The 23,059-nt window shown below is 42.8% G+C and overlaps 1 protein-coding gene across 1 annotated transcript in view; it reads right to left on the bottom strand.

The window, feature by feature from the left end:
• Positions 1-23,059, bottom strand: part of LOC144791802 (prohibitin-2-like) — a 51,334-nt gene that overhangs the window by 22,981 nt on the left and 5,294 nt on the right. Inside the window, exons 3-6 of the mRNA XM_078666576.1 lie at positions 15,733-15,817; positions 5,300-5,379; positions 1,845-2,029; positions 1,429-1,558 (exon numbers count right to left, since the gene is read on the bottom strand). Of these exons, the coding sequence (XP_078522702.1) occupies positions 1,429-1,558; positions 1,845-2,029; positions 5,300-5,379; positions 15,733-15,817 (480 nt within the window). The remainder of the gene's footprint in view (positions 1-1,428; positions 1,559-1,844; positions 2,030-5,299; positions 5,380-15,732; positions 15,818-23,059) is intronic.

Below are 23,059 nucleotides of genomic sequence, written 5' to 3' on the forward strand. Positions count from 1 at the left end.
CTGATATTATCTACTGATAGCCACCTCAGAACAGGTCAATCAACTCTTCCAATCCATGCAAACCCCGGCAAAGCTGTCAACACAAATTGCAATCAGTAGAGAATAAACATGCCAGGCAAAACTGATAATAGATCAACGCAGTGCTGAAAAACCTCCACTGGCTTCCTCCTTAGTGAGACAAAGGCCCTTTGTAAACTCCTAAGAATCTTACATTGACCAGTTTGACAAAAATGTGCATAATACCCATGGAACTTGGCCAAGAGATATAAGCCAATTACAGGCGAAATAAACCACTGCCAAATTAGAAGAAATAACGATAATAAACTGGTTATTGGGGGCCAAAGACCAGACAGATCAAGGACTTTCATGCCCTGGAACACCTCACCTGAAAGCCAACTGAAAAGAAAGCAGTTAGGAAAAAAAAATGGAAAAAATCACATGTTCTATACATTCAAAGGAGACCCTACCCTCCGACCTGAGAATTTTTAGCAAGATTCAGAAACCAAAACCATTTCACAACAAGCAACATAAATTATTAGCACAAATGTTCATAGCAATCATCAAATGACGGTGGCCAAAAAGCTTAAAACAAAATAAAAATGTAGTTAACTCCACGGCAGATAAATATTCTACAATTTGTACAGTGGACAAATCAGCATTAAATCCCGTCACTTCTTTACACTCTGGTTCCTCTGTCAAAACTACTGTGTATTTTGAAGCCAATGTGGCAATAAGACAGTTACCAACATCCTATAAAAAAATTATTCAGGTGAACAATCCTACAGCATTCCAGTTTTGCCGTTCTCTGGAAAATCCCACATTCAACAAGTGAATATCAGAAACTCAAGTGCTGAGAAATCTTTTGGTAGTTACTCACTGTAAAAAAGTTGCAGTGCTGAAAACTGTGCAATGGACATAGGATATTTAAAATGTACAAATGTTTGGCAACTTGAGGTCCAGAATGTGTCCTGTCTAGGGTAAATTTTAATTCCACGCAGTGAGTATATGAGAAACCAAGTTCTAAATTTAGTCTGGAGAATCCTAGAGAAAAATTAACAGCCTTTCCTGAGAGACAATGAGAGAGAAACAGAGAGGAAGAGAGAAACAGAGAGAGGGAGAGTGATATACACACACACACAGTTAGAAAAGGCGGTTCAGACAAAACAACTGGGACCTCCTCCAAGCAGGAACCACTTGCTTCAGAAGATAAACTTTGAGAGAATGGAATGAGTGCCAACAGTCAAAACTTATTTAAAGTATATTTATAGTAGAGTCAATCAGTTACTGGAGAATATTGGAGCAAATGCTAAGGTTTTTACGTGATGTCGTGAAAACAATTGGCAAACGGTTGCTGGGAAAACACAGTAGGGTGAGTTCAATGGGTGAAGTTCATTGTCTGGTCATCAACAAGAAGATGTCATAACTCACCAACTTGCTTAGACTCCACGGCAGCAGTGTATTCCCGACTGAAACTAAGCTCTGTTATGGCCACATCATCCAGAATCAAGTTGAAGTCTCGGGCTCTCTCTGTCAGCTCACGACGGATCAGCAGCGAGACCTGGAACGGAAGCGCAGACAAACAAATGTATCAAAAGGAAAATCCTTAGATTCTAGAAATGAAAGACGCATAACTAGAAGAGCAAATGAAATCAGATACACAGTCTCAATTACTACCAGTAGAAAAATACAAATTACAAAGGAAAGAAACAAATTGTCTTCATCAGCAGACCACCAACTACACAAGCACACCATCACTCACAGGTTAAACCATCATGACCTTCCCTTCTTAATTTGCCCCAACACCTAAAAATTTGCCTTAAACCAGCACCGTCTCTGCGATTTACCTGGGCTCTCTGGGTGATGAGCTGCGAGGCATTGAACTTGGCCACCACGCTCTTCAGAACCTCATTGACAATGGAGGGCAGCACACGCTCATCGAAGTCTTTGCCCAGCTGCTGGTACAGGATAGGCAAAGTGGCTGCGTTGGGCCTGGATAGGACACGCAAAGTGATGTTCACCATCTGCAGATCTACGGGAAGCCAAAGAAATGACGTATCAGAAACTGAAGGAACAGGTGAAATTACTTGCGCTGGGCCATCACGCTGTAGGAGACCTCTAGATGGTGGGAATTCAATGCAAAATAGACCACTTAAGATGCTTACAAAAACTGAGGAAGTAATTAATGAAGGGAATGAAAAGCAGCTGGACTCAAGTACTAACCTTTTACCATTAGGCTACCTAACACTGGCTTGACCATTGCCAATGGAAGGTCATTTAAACCGGGAAGCAGTTTACAGAGTGAAATGAAACCGGTTTGGTTGAATTAAAGGCCCTGGGATTTAATCAACAATGCACTGCCATACAAAGCCTTATTCTCAATAGCTGATGGTTTTGGGTGAGCTGCAAATGGAATCCACCACTAACCTTACATGAATATAGACAAAGTATTTTATATGTATACACCGCGGACCAAGATGACGGCCTGTGAATCCCTGCCAATTAAAATGAAGTGTGCTAAATCCTTTTTGGTAGAACGGGCTTTTGAGCAGTCTTGTTTGCTGGTAAATACCTGCTGTACAAGTTGTGCAATGAAGCCTGTTTTTCCAATAGGTGTCCATGCCCTAAACAGCATACAAGGTTCAAAGCGGATGAAAATTTCTGAAATCTTTATATCGTTCAATGCTGTACATGGGAAGTCTTCACGCCTCTACTATAAAGTCTAGGCTGATGTTACAGGATCAAGAAAAAAGAATAATTCAAAATAAAGGCAACTTCTGGAAGGGTCGAGGACATTAGCAACAGAACTCTTTGGCCATTGCACTGAATCGCACTAACTTGGCCTACTGTTTAATGGATATTAAAAAGCAACCATCAACATTAGGTCCTTGAAGGAAAAAATGTGCATTGGCTGTAGAGGAGTCGACAATCTAGTGGGCAATGCGTTTGGTATTCAGTCAAAACGGTCATGGTATGACCAAAAACAGTTTGTTCAACACCTTTAATGGTCCAAGCATTTGTCAGGTGGGCGCATTGCTCTAACTGACCTGAAGGTTCAAAGCAGTTCAGACTCACCAACTTAAGCGTGTGTGCTTGTGGCCTTGGCACATCTGAACCTGCTGTTCTGATTAAAACCAGAACTCAGAAAACCTATCACTGCTGATTCTACCGTTGCCGTACAAAAGGGAGCACAAGGAGGAAATATTACCAAAAACATGAAAACCGTGTATGTTCACCATTGGTGGTTGAAGAAGAAAAAAAAACAAGGTTAGGCTGTGAGCGATTCCACTTCCGGGGAACACAATCAAGGAAACGCAGGAGAGAGCGCTGAAAAAACAACATAAAGAGGATAGGCAACTGAACGAAGGGCGGAACCGTAGAATACAGCATCAAGGGTATGCGGTTGGTACAGCATAAGGTATGTTGCATAGTTTTTGCTGTATTCTCGTTACATGTTGTATGTTCACAAGCTGAAATCCTCAAAAGGAATGCTGGTATCTATGAAATTCAGTTCCAGTTGGGCAGTTTGAAGCTAGTTGAGCGTGATGTGTGGTTTTGGAGACCAAAGGAATGAATTCCAATTTTGCTTCAGTGTGTAATTCTACACTACAAACTGGCAACAAGCCTCTCCAACAGCCACTGGCTACAAGTTGCAGCATTACAGAAGTCACTCTGTGACCCCCCCCCACAAGTAAAGTGGAGGTCTTGCTCTTGTATCCTGTAGAGAAGGAGGTTCCAAGTGTAAACTGAGATGGAGGAATCCAGAAGTATTCAGTGTAGACACTGAAGGTGGTAAGTAGCGTACTGCAAGTAATGGCACCCATGCCCTAGTTGGGAAGCAAACCTCAATCTGATGGTCAGTACTTCAACAGCATTCACAGGCACTGGCCGGCTCCTCCATTAGGGTGGAGGAGTCTTGCCCCACTAAAAAGCCCTCAGAGATGAAAAATAAAATGGTAATGAAGTTAATTCATTACCAGTTTATTTTTCGTCATCCTGTCCTGAACAGAGAGTCAGGATGGGGCGGGGTCTGCTGAGTGGCAGCAGGGAGCAGTGGTGGGCAGAGGGCTGCCTGTGCACCGTTTAAAGTGCGCATGTCCCTTTGGCCGGCCGTCTTGCGACGGCCAGCCAGACGTGCACTTTAAACCTCTTAACCCAGCGGTCATAAGACAGCTGGTTTAAGATCAAGTATAGGCCTCCAGTGCCCTTGGAGAGCGCCAACAGAGGGTGCTCCCTCCAACCCTGGTGCTTCTCTCATACTGGTTAACAGCATGAGAGAAGTGCCGGAATTGGTTAAGGGAGTTGGCTGGAGCCCTGACGTCACAAAGAGTAGGACCGGAGCGAGCAGGACTTATAGTTTGTATGCAGTTCCTTGATGCCGCTAAATAAAGCGCAGTGCTATGTTAAAAGATTTGCATCTTATGAACTGGAACTAACAAAATTATCTCAGTGTCAAAAGCAGTAGACCACTTACCTATTTACATAAAATACAAATCTGGGAGCTGAATGTGCAACACAATGTGCTTTGCAACAGGCACATTAACCTATATGCTACATTAGGAGTCGAAACAGTGCTTGACAAAACACAGAACTCTTCCAGAACTAGGTAAAGCACTAGAGTTATCTTACTACTATTAGAAGGCCAACACAAATTGCTGAGCACACAAAAATCTCTGCAGCAGGTGCCAAACCCGGAAGATATTTTAAAATGCAGCCTCATTATGACCTAATAAATAATTTGGAACAGATTTACTTTCACATATGTCCCTGTTGTCATTTCGTTTGCAGCACATTTTTCAAAAATAAATGTGTAAATTGACCTATGATTTTGCTTTTTAAGTGCCGCTCCTCGGGACTCCACCCCTTCCCTCCTCGGGACGCCACCCCTTCGCCACACCTTGACCTCACGTATGGCTTCATGGAGTACATTTTTTTTCAATTCCAGCACTGGACACACACTAAGTAAAACCTGGGCTTGTAACTTTTGGAGCAACAATGGAAGTCAGTGCACTGTTATAAAACGTAGATTTTTCTTATTCTCACAAGATGCCAAGCATGGACCTTCTTTGATATCATATATTTACATTTCAGATTACTGAAACTGGCCAACGATAACAGTACTTGTAAGTAAGAAGAGTAAAACATTAATAAATAACTTCTCAGCGACAAGGCTATTTAAACATTTTCTTTCTCCTTTTATCACCTGATGCCGTTTCTATTGATTGTGTGTGGATGAAAGGTGAAACACTGCTAGTATCCTGCAAATACTTGATGTTTTAGGAGATGGCCTTCGAGCACTCACCTTTGCTACCTGTCGGGGAGGAGATCTTCCGTGGTCTGGACCGGATGTCATAGATAATGGGGTACTGAATCCAGGGGATCCTAAGACATAAAGGAGGTGGTGAACAGTGATAAAACAAACACCGACACTTGCCAAGCCTAAAAGAAGCAGCTGTTTTAGTACACACCCTCAGCACACACGCTCTCCATGTTCATTCAGACTGCGAGTAAGTACTCCAGCAAGCGTGAGCTCTACACCTCCGTAAAGGATCCAGTTTTCTTGAGGTATAATTAGTAGGGTACTCAACTGCTATGGTTCTGGTGCTCTAAATCCATACACTCAGCCCCGTTATGAGGGCAGGTTAACTTTGTTCTACTTCTTGTGGAGGCTTTTATATAAATGTGAGGCATTCCAAGAGGGGCAGGGTCCTACCCATCTGTGCCCTCTAAACACTTACATTTTCCTTCCAACTTATAGGAAGAAGTCATGCTTTGGAGAGATGAAGCCAGGCATCGACCTGACATTCTCATATCACCAGATGACCCCACCCATGGAAAGGACAAATCAAATTGTAGCAGACAATGTACTAAAAGTTGTCCAGAAACATATAGCCATGTATACTTTTGGATTTAAAGGCCTATATGAAATGTATTTATACCAATCCCTTACACAAATGTTTTATCACAAAGACAAGGTAATTTTGAGCTTGCATCCATAGAGTAGCAGTTAGAGAGAGCATGCACAGAGGCACAAGAGGATGCACTACAGATCTCCAAACATGGAGCAAGTTTCTGAAAGAGAAATACGTTCAATTTACTTCAGTGAACTGGACATACGTGCACCCTGTATAGAACAACCTGTGCTTTATCATGAGCTGAAAGAGCGCACACAACACAAAATGAAGGCCTTACAAGGTTTTTCATTAATTGCATTTTCTATCCTGTTCCAACATCAGATTTTCCAGGATTACACCAATAATTTAAGGTCACCTTCCATTTCTTCAGGATAGGAACTCTGCAACACTACTTTGGTACTGCAGGTCTACCAGTACCAGGCCCTTATCAGTACAGGGTCACTCAATCAGCAAAGTTTGCTTCCGTTTATTTATTTATTTATTTTAGAAATGTGTGGCGCCGCGGCCAGGGCGACTGACGTTGGAATCTGGGGGTCACGGTTCGTTCCGAGGCTCCGGCGGCAGGTTAGCCCAGCACCATGTGACTCTGGGCAATAGCTCGCTTAATCTTCCCGACGGCCCCCAGCGCCTAGAGACCCTTACGGGTGATTGTGCGCTTTACAAATGTGGATTATTATTATTATTATTATTATATGGCACGAACAAGACCCTTGGGTATTAGAGCATTTTACAAAATAAACAATCTATCCACCCCTAAACTGATGGTTACATGATCTGTGGTAATAAAAGTTCAATGCTAATTACATGGTTTCTAGTATACATGATATAATACAAAATGTTAGTATACATTGTGAGAAGTATGTCTGATGTATACAATCTCTGTACCCTTGTTGTTGTGGTGATATGGTCTGAGAAGGTACCCAGACGGTTACATGGTTCTGAGGCTTACATGGAGTTCCATTATGGTCAATGCATAGAAGAAGGTTATGTCCCTTTTGGGCCTGGGTGTCTTTCACACAGCAGGATACTTTTTGTTGATGTTTTGATCCACGATATTTTGGCGATATTAGGGTCAGATGATAGTTTTGAGTCGATACCGAGGTGGTATGACGCGCATTCTTTAAGGTTTCAGTGTTGTTAATTTCTGAACTGCTAACTTGCCTCCTAATATGAAATAAAGGCCTATCGCTGTTACAATATACATCTCAAATGTAATGTAGAATTACGTTGTCATACTGCATCCGAGTTCCAAACCAATACCTTGAAGTAGAGAAAGTCTGGATGGGCCAACAAAGTTACCCCGCTTAGTGCAAACGTTCTCAGGGCCGCAAAACACCAGAAGTAAATGAGAGAAACTACCCAAGAAAGTGTACAGTGGTCTCTGGCTGCCCCTCCCAGAAGATACATCACCTTTGTCACTGGAAACTCTCAGACTCTAGGCTTTAAAGACAGACTAGGATCCGACTTCCTTCATATACAAGAGAGCTAAATGTTAACTGCGTACATTTTTAAATGAAAAACAAATTGCAAAGCTGGCACGGAAAACTCTTGTCTGTAACTCTGGTACAATGTTGATCCCTTACTGCATGCACAAGTCCAACACAAAATATGTCTGTCCAAAAGAGGTGGCGGTGAAGACATCTCGATATTAAAGATCCGACATGGGCAATGGTGTCGGACAATGAACACTGGTTTCCATGAACCAGCAAGCATAGCTGAAGTGCCCCAGCTTACGAGCAAGGACCCCAGGGCACCATAAGTGTTCGCCTTAAAAGGGTAAAATGCTTGTGACATCCCCAGTAAGGGATGAAGATTCAAGCAAACAAAACTGGCCAGTCACTGGACCGCCTACCAACTAAGTATGGCTTTACAAACTTACACGGCAACTGGCTGCCTTTCTGCCACTTGTATTCTCATAGCTCCCAAACATTTGTATTTCCATAGCTCCAAAACACTAATATTTTCACAGCTCCCAAACACTAGTATTCCCATAGCTCCCAAACATTAGTATTCCCATAGCTCCCAAACACTAGTATTTCCACAGCTCCCAAACACTAGTATTTCCACAGCTCCCAAACACTAGTATTCTCATAGCTCCCAAACACTAGTATTTCCATAGCTCCCAAACACTAGTATTTCCATAGCTCCCAATAACTAGTATTTCCATAGCTCCCAAACATTGGTACTTCCATAGCTCCAAAAAACTAGTAATCCCATAGTTCTTAAACACTAGTATTTCCATAGCTCCCAAACACTAGTATTTCCATAGCTCCCAAACACTAGTATTTCCATAGCTCCCAAACACTAGTATTTCCATAGCTCCCAATAACTAGTATTTCCATAGCTCCCAAACATTGGTACTTCCATAGCTCCAAAAAACTAGTAATCCCATAGTTCTTAAACACTAGTATTTCCATAGCTCCCAAACACTAGTATTTCCATAGCTCCCAAACACTAGTATTTCCATAGCTCCCAAACACTAGTATTTCCATAGCTCCCAAACACTAGTATTTCCATAGCTCCCAAACACTAGTATTTCCATAGCTCCCAAACACTAGTATTTCCATAGCTCCCAAACACTAGTATTTCCATAGCTCCCAAACACTAGTATTTCCATAGCTCCCCAAACACTAGTATTTCCATAGCTCCCAAACACTAGTATTTCCATAGCTCCCAAACACTGGTACTTCCATAGCTCCCAAACACTGGTACTTCCATAGCTCCCAAACACTGGTACATCCATAGCTCCCAAACACTGGTACTTCCATAGCTCCCAAACACTGGTACTTCCATAGCTCCCAAACACTGGTACTTCCATAGCTCCCAAACACTGGTACTTCCATAGCTCCCAAACACTGGTACTTCCATAGCTCCCAAACACTGGTACATCCATAGCTCCCAAACACTGGTACTTCCATAGCTCCCAAACACTGGTACATCCATAGCTCCCAAACACTGGTACATCCATAGCTCCCAAACACTGGTACTTCCATAGCTCCCAAACACTGGTACTTCCATAGCTCCCAAACACTGGTACTTCCATAGCTCCCAAACACTGGTACTTCCATAGCTCCCAAACACTGGTACTTCCATAGCTCCCAAACACTGGTACTTCCATAGCTCCCAAACACTGGTACTTCCATAGCTCCCAAACACTAGTACTTCCATAGCTCCCAAATACGTCTATTTCCCGAACACTAGTATTTCCACAGCTCCCAAACACTAGTATTTCCCAAACACTAGTATTTCCATAGCTCCCGAACACTAGTATTCCCATGGCTCCAAACACACTAGTATTCCCATAGCTCCAAAAACACTAGTATTCCTATAGCTCCTAAACATTAGCATTCCTATAGCTCCTAAACATTAGCATTCCCTTGGCTCCCAAACATTAGTATTCCCTTGGCTCCCAAACACTAGTAATCCCATAGTTCCCAAACATTAGTATTCCCATAGCTCCCAAATACTAGTATTCCCATATCTCCCAAACACTAGTATTCCCATAGCTCCCAAACACTAGTATTTCCATAGCTCCCAAACACAAGTATTTCCCAAACACTAGTATTTCCATAACTCCCAAACACTAGTATTTCCATAGCTCCCAAACACTAGTATTTCCCAAACACTAGTATTTCCATATCTCCCAAACACTAGTATTTCCCAAACACTAGTATTTCCATAGCTCCCAAACACTAGTATTTCCATAGCTCCCAAACACTAGTATTTCCATAGCTCCCAAACACTAGTATTTCCATAGCTCCCGAACACTAGTATTCCCATAGCTCCAAAAACACTAGTATTCCCATAGCTCCAAAAACACTAGTATTCCCATAGCTCCCAAACATTAGTATTCCCTTGGCTCCCAAACATTAGTATTCCCTTGACTCCCAAACATTAGTATTCCCTTGGCTCCCAAACACTAGTATTCCCATAGCTCTCAAACATTAGTATTCCCTTGGCCCCCAAACACTAGTATTCCCATAGTTCCCAAACATTAGTATTCCCTTAACTCCCAAACCCTAGTATTCTCATAGCTCCCTCCCAAACACTAGTATTTCCATAGCTCCCAAACACTAGTATTTCCATAGCTCCCAAACACTAGTATTTCCATAGCTCCCAAACACTAGTATTTCCATAGCTCCCACACACTGGTACTCCCATAGCTCCCAAAACACTGGTACTTCCATAGCTCCCAAAAAATAGTATTTCCATAGCTCCCAAACACTAGTATTTCCCAAGCACTAGTATTTCCATAGCTCCCAAACACTAGTATTTCCCAAGCACTAGTATTCCCATAGCTCCCAAACACTAGTATTTTCCAAGCACTAGTATTTCCATAGCTCCCAAACACTGGTACTTCCATAGCTCCCACACACTGGTACTCCCATAGCTCCCAAAACACTGGTACTTCCATAGCTCCCAAAAAATAGTATTTCCATAGCTCCCAAACACTAGTATTTCCCAAGCACTAGTATTTCCATAGCTCTCAAACACTAGTATTTCCCAAGCACTAGTATTTCCATAGCTCCCAAACACTGGTACTTCCATAGCTCCCACACACTGGTACTCCCATAGCTCCCAAAACACTGGTACTTCCATAGCTCCCAAAAAATAGTATTTCCATAGCTCCCAAACACTAGTATTTCCCAAGCACTAGTATTTCCATAGCTCTCAAACACTAGTATTTCCCAAGCACTAGTATTTCCGTAGCTCCCCAACACTGGTACTTCCATAGCTCCCACACACTGGTACTCCCATAGCTCCCAAAACACCGGTACTTCCATAGCTCCCAAAAAATAGTATTTCCATAGCTCCCAAACACTAGTATTTCCCAAGAAGCACTAGTATTTCCATAGCTCCCAAACACTAGTATTTCCCAAGCACTAGTATTTCCAAAGCTCCCAAACGCTGGTACTTCCATAGCTGAGCAGTGACAGGGAGAAAAGGCTAAGAACTACAAGGAGCAAAACATGCATATCCGGGCCAGGAGCGAGGGCTGGGATTGGGAGGCGTCTATTACGTAGGTACAGATTGAAGTTACCTTTGCAAGGACATCATTACTCTGAGCCTGTGGTGTCTCTCATCAGAGTCTCCTGCACACCTTACTTGACACATTACGGGCCACACCACACGGATAGCCGGAAGTTAAGAAGTACAGGCACAGCCAAAGCTTACACAAATGAAAGCCACAAGCAGTGAAGTGCACGGCCATTCCAGGACGCAGCGGGAGGACTCGGGAGGCGGCGGCCACACCCCCTTGCTACCGGGGGAACCAAAAACAGACCTCGCGTCTCCCGCTTCGCGGGAGGCGCAGCGGGTGCACAGTGAAGTGCACGGCCATTCCAGGACGCAGCGGGAGGACTCGGGAGGCGGCGGCCACACCCCCTTGTTACCGGAGCCTATTTCAGTCAGCCCTCTTTCCAGGCCCCGCGCGAGGGCGAGCGCCGGGCTAAGCCCGGGCAAAGGGCGGGCCCTCTACGGCCCTCTTCGGACAGAGGAGGACGGGGACGGGCCACTCCTTTTGGTTGATTGTTGAGGTAATTAACCGACTTGTATTTCATAAACACATGCCCAAGCCTAAAGCAGGGGAAATGCCCAATACAATCCCAGATGACATATTCGCACATTGTCCATCCAACTTCCCATGGCTGGATGATCTAAATAGTCTGTGCAAGGCTAAATATGTTCCGGCAGCATTTCCCCCCACGCAAAAATGCAGCAGCCCACGATTACCTACAAGGGAGCTGAAATCTCCTCCGGATACAAAATCTATACCTTCCAGGGTCACGCCTGCCAAAAGGAAGATCGAGGGGGACAAAGATAATGGGAGTCTTACTAAATCTCTAACGTCTGATAAACTTTCTGTAAGTCCAATTCCACCTTTAATTATTTCTCCTCCTTCTGTGCCACCTGTTGTTCATCTGGATGTTTGACACCATCTCCCCATCAGGTCCTCCTGACCATGATCGATCAATTGCTGAAATCTTTAATACACCCCTTGATGGATACAATCAATACGATGGAGAATAAGCTCTCGAGGCTGGAGATCTCCATTGAATCTTTCCTGAAACCAACAGCCCACGTAGTAACAACTGACTGCTCGTCAATAACCGCCCTCACAAATCTACCTATCCCGATTACTCCATATGTTGCGGCACCGATTCAATGCTCAACCACTACTCCTTTGTTGCCCATCAATTCCACAGGCCCCCAGAAAGCGACAACACCAAGCCACATCCCACCTAAACATGTGCGAACTACCCATATACATTTACCGCCAGAAGCGGCGCCTTTTGTAATAGTTCTATCGGGAGTCCCTGAACTAACAAAAGACAAAATTGAGAGACACAATGAACTTATGAATAAAGTCAAGTTCTGGTTATCAAAAAACAGACCTCTGCCCTACCATCTTGATGGCCGTATAATAAGTGTCCGGAGGGTGGGATGGCTTGGACCGCTTAAAAAAGACATCTTGGGGGATTTGATCCTGGTACGATTTAGGAGCAGACATATTGTGCCATACTTGCAAACATGGCTACCTCAAAATGGAGATGGTGCTATCTCTATTTGGGATCTATATGATTTCTACCCTTATACGCCCTGTAGGTTTTCACCTAGTACCCGGGGCTTTGTTAACATCCCAGTGGGCAGAGGAACCCATTCAAGTAATGGCAGTAGTTTTTCACTGGCTCCTAACTGTCCCAAACCGTCGTCTTACAGTTCATTGTGCCGTAATTATTAAATCTCTTAGAATACTGTGACCTATAACGTTGCCTAAAGGTTGTGTACTGTGTTAACTGTGCAAATCTAAAGTTATTATGAGACTTATTTTAAAAATGTTTTTAGAATGTATTGTGTTATTTGTTTGTATGCTTTTATTTCAATGAAAACACTCCTAAGGAGGCCGCATGATACGTCAAACTGGCTCGAACAGCAAGAGGGGAGAGATGCATACTCTGGGTATACTTCAAAGAACGGGTAATAATGCGCTGTCAACGCTTGTGAAGGCGGCAGCCTGCGGGCGGGAAGAACACAAAATAACAGTATCTCTGAGCTGAAGTTTGCTGAAGCAGTTTTCGTTGGTGCCACAGGGTGGCAGCATAGCCAAAGGGTGGGACCTGGTAACACCATGATGTTTACTACTAGCACTACTTCGTTTGTGCGAAAAGCCTTAATACTACTTCCCCGACGAGGACTTCGGAAAAGTATCAACCGAGACTGAATTTTGGAATTATTTTACGCATCTGTGGGGAGCAGAAACGTGTAGGACGTCAGGTGATGACAGGTATGCCCAAGGAACCCAACACTTGCCCATTAAACATCCCTTGGAGTCCGAACACTTTTACCTCTAGTAGGGACACGATTTTGTGCATTGTTGATGACAATCAGGGCACAAGTCCTAAATAAAGAAGTGGGGGGACGCTCACAGACAGGAAGTGACGTCACGACCGGAAGTGACGTCACGAAAGGCAAAAACCTAGAAGTGGGGGGACGCTCAAATACGTGAAGTGACGGCACGACCGGAAGTGACGGCACGAAAAGGAAAAAACCTGTTAAAATAGGTATGTGTTTAATAGTTGGTGTAGCGCTTTTGCGCGAAGGAGACGGCGTCCATCCATTGGTTGAAGATCTCGGCGTCTATTGGGTACCCTGGCAACGGCGAACCTGGTAGGTGAAGGGGCGTGGTGACCGGCGTGGTGTCCTGCGGCAGTCCGAGAAACTTCCGGATTCAGCCAGCCACCCGGAAATGCATTGTTTACTTTGAGCGCACTCCTATTTTGTAAGGGTGGACGCGGTTTTGATTGAAAATGGTGGACGGCGTTTTGATTGAGCAGGGTGGACGGCGTCCACCCTGGAAAACCCTCAAAAATAAGTGGGGGGATGCCGTCCACCCGCGTGGTACCCCGACTCGTGCCCTGATGACAATAGATAAACTTGATGGAGACACCAAGTGGAGATCCAAAGAGGAAGAGAACATTCAAGGAAAGATCCAGGTCGGGACGATTAAACCCCTTAAAAGAGGAAAAATAAAGATAATGCTTTATGGGGCCCAAGGCCTCACAATTTAACTTTTACTGATAGAGTGGTCTTGAACATCAAGTAACATGCAAACAAAATGTTACGTGTGAAAAAGAAGCAGAGCGTTCAAGGAAAAAGCTTCCTTTAATCGATGACCTTACATTCGTATAATACTCCCGCGCACAATTATAACACAAAAATACAGAAATAAATCAAAAGGAACGCAGAAGAGGTGGAAAGCAAAACATAAAAGCAAAATGAAAAACATTAAAATACTGATTTTAAAAAACCAGCAGCACAAGTCATGGCACTATTTGAAATTCGAAAAACTCATGCCTCGAAATGCATCAAAAGTCTCCAGGGCAAGCACCGCACTGGGAATATGGGGGATATTTCAAGGAGGCACCTGCCTGGGCTTGCTGGGCTCTCCGAAAAGGACAGATCCATAACCGTGGATGTTCTGAGTGCCATCAACAAACCTTGCTATCGACAGGCATTCACAAGTATACTGAGCTTATAGCACAGGGAGCAGTGTGTGTGTTTGGTGTGGTGGGGCAGCCTTCCCTTTTTGCTGTGTGTCTGAAAGTTGTGACACTGGTATTTCTATGACTTGAGAATTGAAGCTGCTAGACTTCAGCAAATTCGTCAACGCAACTCGTTCCATCACTAAACACTTCTTATCAGAAGGCCAGTGCAGGTCTTTAAGTGGGATAAAAAAAACTGGGGGGGGGAGAAACGGTCTCAAAGGGGCATGGCCCAAGTAATTAAGGGTGTGGCATACACGAGCAAGCTAAAAATCTGTGCCTTGGCATAGTGTGCCGCCCGCATTGTATTTTGCTGTTTCTGTCATTGCATTCAGATATATGATACAACAAGTCACATCATACCTACATAATGCCACGACTATTGGCTTTGTCAATGGTTGTTAGTTGCATAAGATAAATAAGCAGCAACTATGGCTTGTATATATTATTGAAAAAGCTTCCACATAAAAGCCTGGTGACACCACAACAATGTTGCTGCTCCTGAGTTTCAAAAAGAGAAAGGAATTCCAGAGAGAAAAGTACTCTTAATTTTTTTCTTTACATTTTGTTAATGGGATTTTGCATTTTCTTACATCAATAAATATAATTTCATTATAAAATAGATTAACATATCTATAATCAGTGAAAATGACTCTTAAGGATTTCCCTTCCCCAACAACGCTCACCTGGCATGACGTCATGCCGTAACTTCTCCACTAGTGAGAAGTGAGCAGTGTGAGCACCCGCACATGGATGTGTCTGCCGTCACTGAAGTTTGGAAAAAAAATGGACCGCCTGTGCCAGGGCACAAAACAGAGCCCAATAGAGACCCGTTTCAAGGCCCCCTTTAAAAAACTGCCGGTGCTCAGACCCGGCCCACTTAAAGCCCGGGCCCAGTGCTTAATTTGAGCCAGTGGTTTCCAGGGCTCGGCATCAGCACTTAAATGTCAATACTGGCACTTATGGCAGTCTGCCACATGGTGGGGCTGTTGGTCTTAAATGGATAGATAGATTTATTTATTTTTACAAATTATGCACTGCAGAAGGCGTTTACGCCTTCCAAAAGAAAATATTGAATTACATCTTCCAGAGAAAGAACCCTCTGCGAACAGCATCAAGCCCTCATTCCCCAAGTGATGCCTAACCCGAAGACATAAAAGGACAATGATAAAAGATGCCAAACCTGCCCTTCCCTTAACCGGGATAGCATTTCAAACACGTAAAAGCAGACAGAAGCTTGCTTCTCATGGTCCTCGTTTCTTAATGCGCCATCTTACCTGAAGTGAAGTCCTTCAGCCTTGACCGTGTCCTTCTCCACGCCACCGATCCGGTTGAAGATGACCGCCCTTTGGCCTCCTTCCACTATTGAAGAGAAAAGAAACAGCATTACCAACTTTCAGAAGCACGAGTTCTGAACCCCTAATTTGACTCATGAACGAGACCTGCAGCCATCTGCCAGGTGTAGCTGACCAGCATCACCCAGGTGAACCACACCAGAATTACCCAGATTAATCACACCAGCATCACCCACCCTACACTGTAAAGGACAGCCCAAGCAGTTCAGATGAAGCCATCTAAAAGCACACAAAGTACACTCAGACAACAAGTAACACGTTTCCCACTTCAGAAGTGGCTTTGGTCAATGCTAGTTTGCAAGGCGCACAACTCCGCACTGGGCGAACAAGTGCCAGTCATTATCTGGTCCACTCCTACAGGCCCAACTTTGAAATATTTGCATCAATGCATAAACCATTAAGTTTTATGTTCCTGGTAACTGACTATAGTGCTCTCCCAAGCAGTCTGCACAGAATCGACCCCCCTACACCCTCACACTGCGCAAGGTGCCTCCGAGAGCCGACTGGCTTCTTCGACTTTGCATGGGAATGTCCACCTGGAGGTGCTTACTGGTCTGAAGCAACACAAGCCATGAGCGAGATAGCAGAAACACAAGTAGCATCTGCCCTCGCTTTACGCTGCTAGGTTAAGTTAAACCCATCACTAATCCAACTAAGAGACTGGAGGCAGTGCTGAAACCTTTGGCGAATCGCAGAACACTGATCTTGGATGAAGGGACCACTCCAAAAATAAAAAGAATAAAGATTGGCTAAAATAGGCACTGCTTAGTGGTGAGACATTAGTAGTGTAAGCTGGACTGCAGGTGCCGCAGGGACCATCAAAGGATATGTGGGCTCACTTAGAAACTACATAGACAGCTGAGCCTTCATTTACACACCCCAATAGAGGGGGTAGCGGGAATGAGATGCACATGGTAATAAATGCTTTTGGCTTTCAGGAGATGTTACAATACTTGAGAACAATCCTCCTGATAACTGGAAGTTAGTATACACATATTCATGTCCTGCGTTTGTGTGTATGAAGCTCCTATGGGTCCTCGGCAGACTCCTTACTAGTATTACATAATCTGTTGGGTGTGACATGGTGTGGTTAATAAAGTTTGTGACGCAGTACGTTCAGTTAACGGTTGTATGCTGAAGAATAAAGATATGCAAACCAGAGCTACGTGTGTGGCGTGGTCCGTTACATGCTCTGGGGCTGGGGAGGACGCTACAGATCTGTGCTCTCTGTAGGGGGTTTATAAATGCCTGTAGCACATTATCCATTCATTATTTACTTTATTCGGTTTCATTTTAAGAAAACCATAAAAGTATAAACATCTTAAAACAATATGTTTTACAGAAAAATACATTAATTATTTGTTAAAATCAACACAAAGGTTTGTATATAAATTAAAATTAACATTCAAAGATTTTCAGTTAAAAAAACATATGGCAAGGATTTAAATTCATCAAATCTCAAATTAGTTTGATGTCGGATACAGAATTTTAGGAACCTAGCTATATTTATAGCAAAGAGATCTGATTCCAGAAATTGAAGAACCAAGAATGCGGGCCGACATTTGCGTAAGCCCAAAGTTTTTAAATTAGGTACGAGCCATCGCTTTCTTGGTTCAGCATAAAATTTGCAAAAAAGGGTTATATGTAAGAGTGATTGAGGAGATGTACCATCACAGGGACAGTGGCTTAGGAGTTGGGACCAGTCAGTGACCGTTGAAAAGGTAATAAACCGATGGGAGTTATTAAATCTGAAAGGGGTCAATAGAAATTATCAAAGCTGGATAATTTCCATGTTAAATATGGCTGGATCTTAAGGGATGTTTGGATTTGCAGGGAATGCTGAACAGAGGTTTTATTTACTTCAGTCAGCAAACAAAGTCTTGCTAGGTGGATTAGACATTGGTTTTTTAACGTCTTCCTTGGGATCATGGCTATTTCTAAGGGGGAGTGGTAGTATTTCTCCAACCCTAGATCGCATAGAAACCTCCTATCATATTGTAGCCACTTAATTTTGTTAGCATGTTCAAGAGTGACGCAATCTGTCAAAAACCGATTGGGTAAAAGTTAACTTGTTTGATGTCCAAAGACGGTGCCATAAGAGAATTGGTTGTGTCCTTATGATGTCAGATATATGTGGCACACCAAGTTCTAAATGGCAACTGAATGTGGACGTACTTCGGGGGACTGCAAGTAAGAATCTTAAGAAACTATTTTTAACCTTTTGGAGGGATTCTACCTGTACATTGCCCCATAAATGGCTGTGGAAACGCATTTGGCCTGGTAAATGCGTAACATCTCTTCCGGGGGCTTTTTCCCAATCTCTGGGTAAAGGCTACTAATGCTATAGTGACTTTTAAAAACAATAGTTTTCTGACCTCAATAGCTCTTTTCCAGGTACCCTTTTCATCTATTACTACTCCTAGGTAAGGATAAGTGGGAGTGTGGTCTACCCTAGAGTTGTTTATATAGATGTCGTTTCCTTTTCTAGATTTCCGACCAGAAGTCATAATAAAGGTCTTTTTGATATTAATTTTTAGGTCTAGGTTCGACATGAATACATTGTACCGATTTAAGGAGTGTTGGAGTTCAAGGGGGGTACGAGTGATGATCACCGCGTCGTCCGCATATAGGAGAGCGGGGATTGGATGCTTCTGAACCAGGGGTAGGTGCTGGCACCCCTCCAACATGGCTAATTCCAGGCCGTTAGTGTATAGAGTAAAAATGGAAGGGTGCCAGGACGCAGCCCTGTCTTACTCCCCGCTCAACCCTAAATGGGACCGATAATTGGTCCCCAGGTGAGACATTAGTAGTGTAAGCTGGACAGCAGGTACCGCAGGGACCATCAAAGGAAATGTGGGCTCACTTAGAAACTACATAGACACCTGAGCCTTCATTGACACACCCCAATACAGGGGGTAGCGGGAATGTGATGCACATGGTAATAAATGCTTTTGGCTTTCAGGAGATGTTACAATACTTGAGAACAATCCTCATGATAACTGGAAGTTAGTATACACATTGTCATGTCCTGAGTTTGTGTGTATGAAGCTCCTATGGGTCCTCGGCAGACTCCTTACTAGTATTACATAATCTGTTGGGTGTGACTGTGTGGGGTTAATAAAGTTTGTGACGCAGAACGTTCAGTTAACGGTTGTATGCTGAAGAATAAAGATATGCAAACCAGAGCTCCATGTGTGGCGTGGTCCGTTACATGCTCTGGGGCTGGGGAGGACGCTACAGATCTGTGCTCTCTGTATGTGGTTTATATATGCCTGTAGTATATATATCTAGCCATATTGTTAATCTCTTTTGGAAATTAAAAAATATTTGCACCTTGGTGGCCTGTTTTGGATAAAGCAGATTATCAAATTTTCAGATTTATCAGAATATTTTACACATTTAAGCTCACTCAGCTTGGTCTTCTGAAGACTACCTGACCATATTCCATACTCCATCTCCAATAATTGCAAGTGACCTTTTATTCTTTGTAATAAGAAGTCTGTTATCATTAACTTTCAACCTTGGGTGCTGCACCAAGAAAATATTAAAGGTTACCCAGTCTAAGACACCCAAGTCAGGCAAAAGAGGAAGAGCGTGGGTAGGCTGGATGAAGTCCACAAATTGAATTTAGTGAAGATACTGGCCATTACAGCCTCCGTGTGCATACACTGTGAATGGACCATCCGAAGCAGACTAACAACCGACAGAAAACTGAATATAAAATCTATAATTCTTTACAAATGAATTGATTGTGTGTCTGCTGCAGCATGAGCCCCATGAGGTCTGACACAGCAATAGAGAACAATAAAAACACTTCCGGTGGTCCTGGTACCAGCCCTGCCAGGTCCAAAGAGAGGGCATCTTTTGAAATCTCTGCTCACAGAGATCACACAAGCCGGAGAAAACATGAAGCAAGGTTCACTCTGTACATACATGTATACTAATACTTGGTACATTTGTGTTCTTGCCTTTAGTTGGACACTGGGAGGTCAAATTCCAACTCTAGTCCTAAAATAATTGAGGTAAGTCTCTAGGACTATTAGAGAAAGAAATAGTCCTTGAAAAGACTGTTGGCTGACCTCCCAAATATAGTGTGAATTGCGTAGGTCCCACCACACAGCCTTGCTACAGGTCATTTCTTATCTCCATCTTCTCGGATAAGGTACCAGTGTGGTCCAAAACCCCTCTGATCCAATTTCCTTTTTGAAGTTCCTTCAGCATAATTAATAATCCACTTGAAATTCCAAACTCTTTTCAACTACCCAAAATATGTCTCTATTCACCAGATCAAAAGCTGCCCAGAAGTCAACAAAAAGAGATTCCCCTTGTAGTCTAGCTCCTTCCTAGCTACTGACAACAGGCTGAAGCAATAGTATGTTTTTGTTTGGCCTTGCTTAAATCCACTTTATTCGATGGGAATCGGACCATTTTCCTCAGTCCATTCCTTCAGCCTCTAGAGAATAAACTTTGCATAAACTTTGGACCCTACGTTCGTTAAATGTATTAATCTATCATTTTTAGCGCCATGGGGTGCCTTACTTACATATAGGCTTCATATTTGTCCCTTTTCAACATTTGTACTACCAGGAATATGTTAGGCCATAAATTGACATTGCTCTTTATCATTATGGCTGCTAGATTATCAGAGCCTGCCGCTCTTGACCAGGAGTGTGCTATAACAACTTCTCGTATGGCTCCAACAGTAAAACCCTGCAGAAGTGCATTAGCAAACATTCATTTTTCTCAAAAAGGCACAATGTAACCATTAGTAAAAATGTCTTCCTCTTGTAGAATTTTCTTTGGGTATTCCTAGAAAGGGATGTTAGATTTCTTTTAACTGGTCCATACAGGCAAGATATTCATCTAAAAATTTACTTTTGTCCATAATATGCAATTAATATGGTTACCTCTTAGTGCATATAACAAAATGGGTAGTGATGAATCAAGTATTGCACCTATATCTTCGGAGAATTTGTCCTCCATGAATTTTATCTCTTTGTCCTTCTTTATATCCTATATTTAATTATATTTTTGAATATGTTCATAGATATGTTTATTATATAAATTTTCTTTAGAGGAAACTGCTATGATAGTTGTCAACTTTTTATGATTTAACATAGGATCTTTCCCTTATCCTCCCTCTCTCTTTACCTCCCTTCCCATTAACTCAAAGTATAAAGACTTATGTTTTTTTCATTGATATCTAATGCTGCAAATTTATTGTGGATTTCAATTATTATCTCTTTGTATAGTGGTTTGTAGTATATAATGAAATGAATAAAGTCTTTTGAACATTGAAAATAGGATGGGTAAATCCTTGCGATTGAGTCCATAACGGACGTCTCGGTTTTACCTGTGGTCTTTAGCTCAGCTCCTGGCGAAAGGAAACGTAAACCTCCAGCTGCACTTGATTCACAACAAAATCTACTTCCAGCTAGAAAACTTGCTACAAACCTGGCCAGCTTCTCCTCAGGCCTGGACTACTTGTTTCAATGGACGAAAGAGGTCCTTTTCAAGAGCAGAGCCACAATACAGATCACTTTAGGGGAACAGAAGCAGACTCATTGCCCTTTAAAGGACCATTAACTTGAAGGACTCATTCTACCACGCTGAAACATCATTCCAAGCCCTCTCTTTTTCCCTAGGTGAACGCAGATTCCAAACTCAATGCTCTGTAAAATTGTTGCACTCCTTCAAGCTAACCCTCAGGTAAAACTGACAAGGGCCCAGGTAATGGCACACTTGGATTATTAGAACCACACCAGCCACCAAGGGACCCGCAAAGGAGGTCATCAATAGGCTGCCAAAGTGTCAACACTTTGCTGTCATAGTGTGCCTACCTTTGCAGAGAAGACACCTAAAAAGTGCCCTGGAAGGCCTCCACCAACTCCCAGCAGATGCAAAGACATGTTCAAGGTCCACTGTACACCATGCACAGGTCTGCGATGGCTTCAGCTCACTACGAGCTAATCGAGATCACTCGCTCGTTAACTGTAGACTGAGTACGCAGAGTCTTCAAACAGATGACTCATGGGGGCAGGACTGAAGGTGTCCAAAACAACAGGCTATGAAATGCACTGAATCCAAAGGTGAGGGCAGAACTTAGAAACACAAGAAAAGCAGGAGAACTCAACTGTCCGGACTTGCTGCTAAATGGTCGCTACCCATAGGAGGGTAGAGACCGAATAACATCGGCCTGGATTTTGCCTCTATTAATTGGACTCGAGCTTTCACATGTTTTCTCTCACATTTTTCTTCAGCTCAATCACAGCACTCTGAATGACACAAAAGTAGCGATTACATAAAACTAATTTAAAATCAAGCATTAAGGAGAAATACACTCAATGTATCCAAATAAAGTAGATATTAATGGAGATAAGATCCAAACATTAAATATGGGCAGATTCTCTTCTCAAAACACATCAGCTTAACTCTAAGCCACATTTTCATTGTAACGTACGAAAAGATTGCAGTAGCAAAAATAATAATGTTCACTGTGTGTTTTAAGGAACGCCTACACTAGTAGCTGACTTGTGGTTCCATTGGTTAGAAGTAGTGTTAGAGTTGGTCTGAACAGGCTCTCTTCATGGGCTGCTTTTAACAAATAATATTCCTAATTCGGGGCAAGATCCTTGTCATATCCATCTGAAAAGCCCTTTTAAGGCTTGAATGAGACAATACATGCTACACCACAATAGTCAACCCGTACCCTGACAACTTGTATGGACTTTCACCAATCTTGTGCGATGTAGGGCAGAATAGAGTCTGCATGTACAACAACCATGATAAAAGCTACATAACTAGATTTTCAATAACAGGGGAAACTATTGTGTTAATGATAAAAAAACAAATTAGGGATTCCCTAGGGCATAGGACGACAGTAGGTGGAGGTAAGAAGGGGGCAGGAGTCATACTTGAAATATAAACATTGCAGTAGTGTCACAAAAAAACCTTTAAATGAACTCTTAACATATTACTATAACTTCTGTTGCCTAAGATTCTAGACAAAATAAAGGCCACCTCTGCAAATAGATGTTCAGAATGTCTGAGAAGTGAGATAAAGTTTTTAATAGAATTTATTTTGTCTCCTACTTGACCTCTTTCTAAGGGACGTTACAAAACACTTGGGAAAAGTGTTGGGTGGCCTTAGCAAATCGAGTCAATGACATGCCCATGAAGGGGTTTCATCATTTTTAACTCCCAAAATGGAAAGTGTTATTCCACTGCCAATGGTATTGGCTAAAAGATA

Source organism: Lissotriton helveticus, chromosome 11 (assembly GCF_964261635.1).
Source record: "Lissotriton helveticus chromosome 11, aLisHel1.1, whole genome shotgun sequence".
NCBI classification, from domain to species: domain Eukaryota; kingdom Metazoa; phylum Chordata; class Amphibia; order Caudata; family Salamandridae; genus Lissotriton; species Lissotriton helveticus.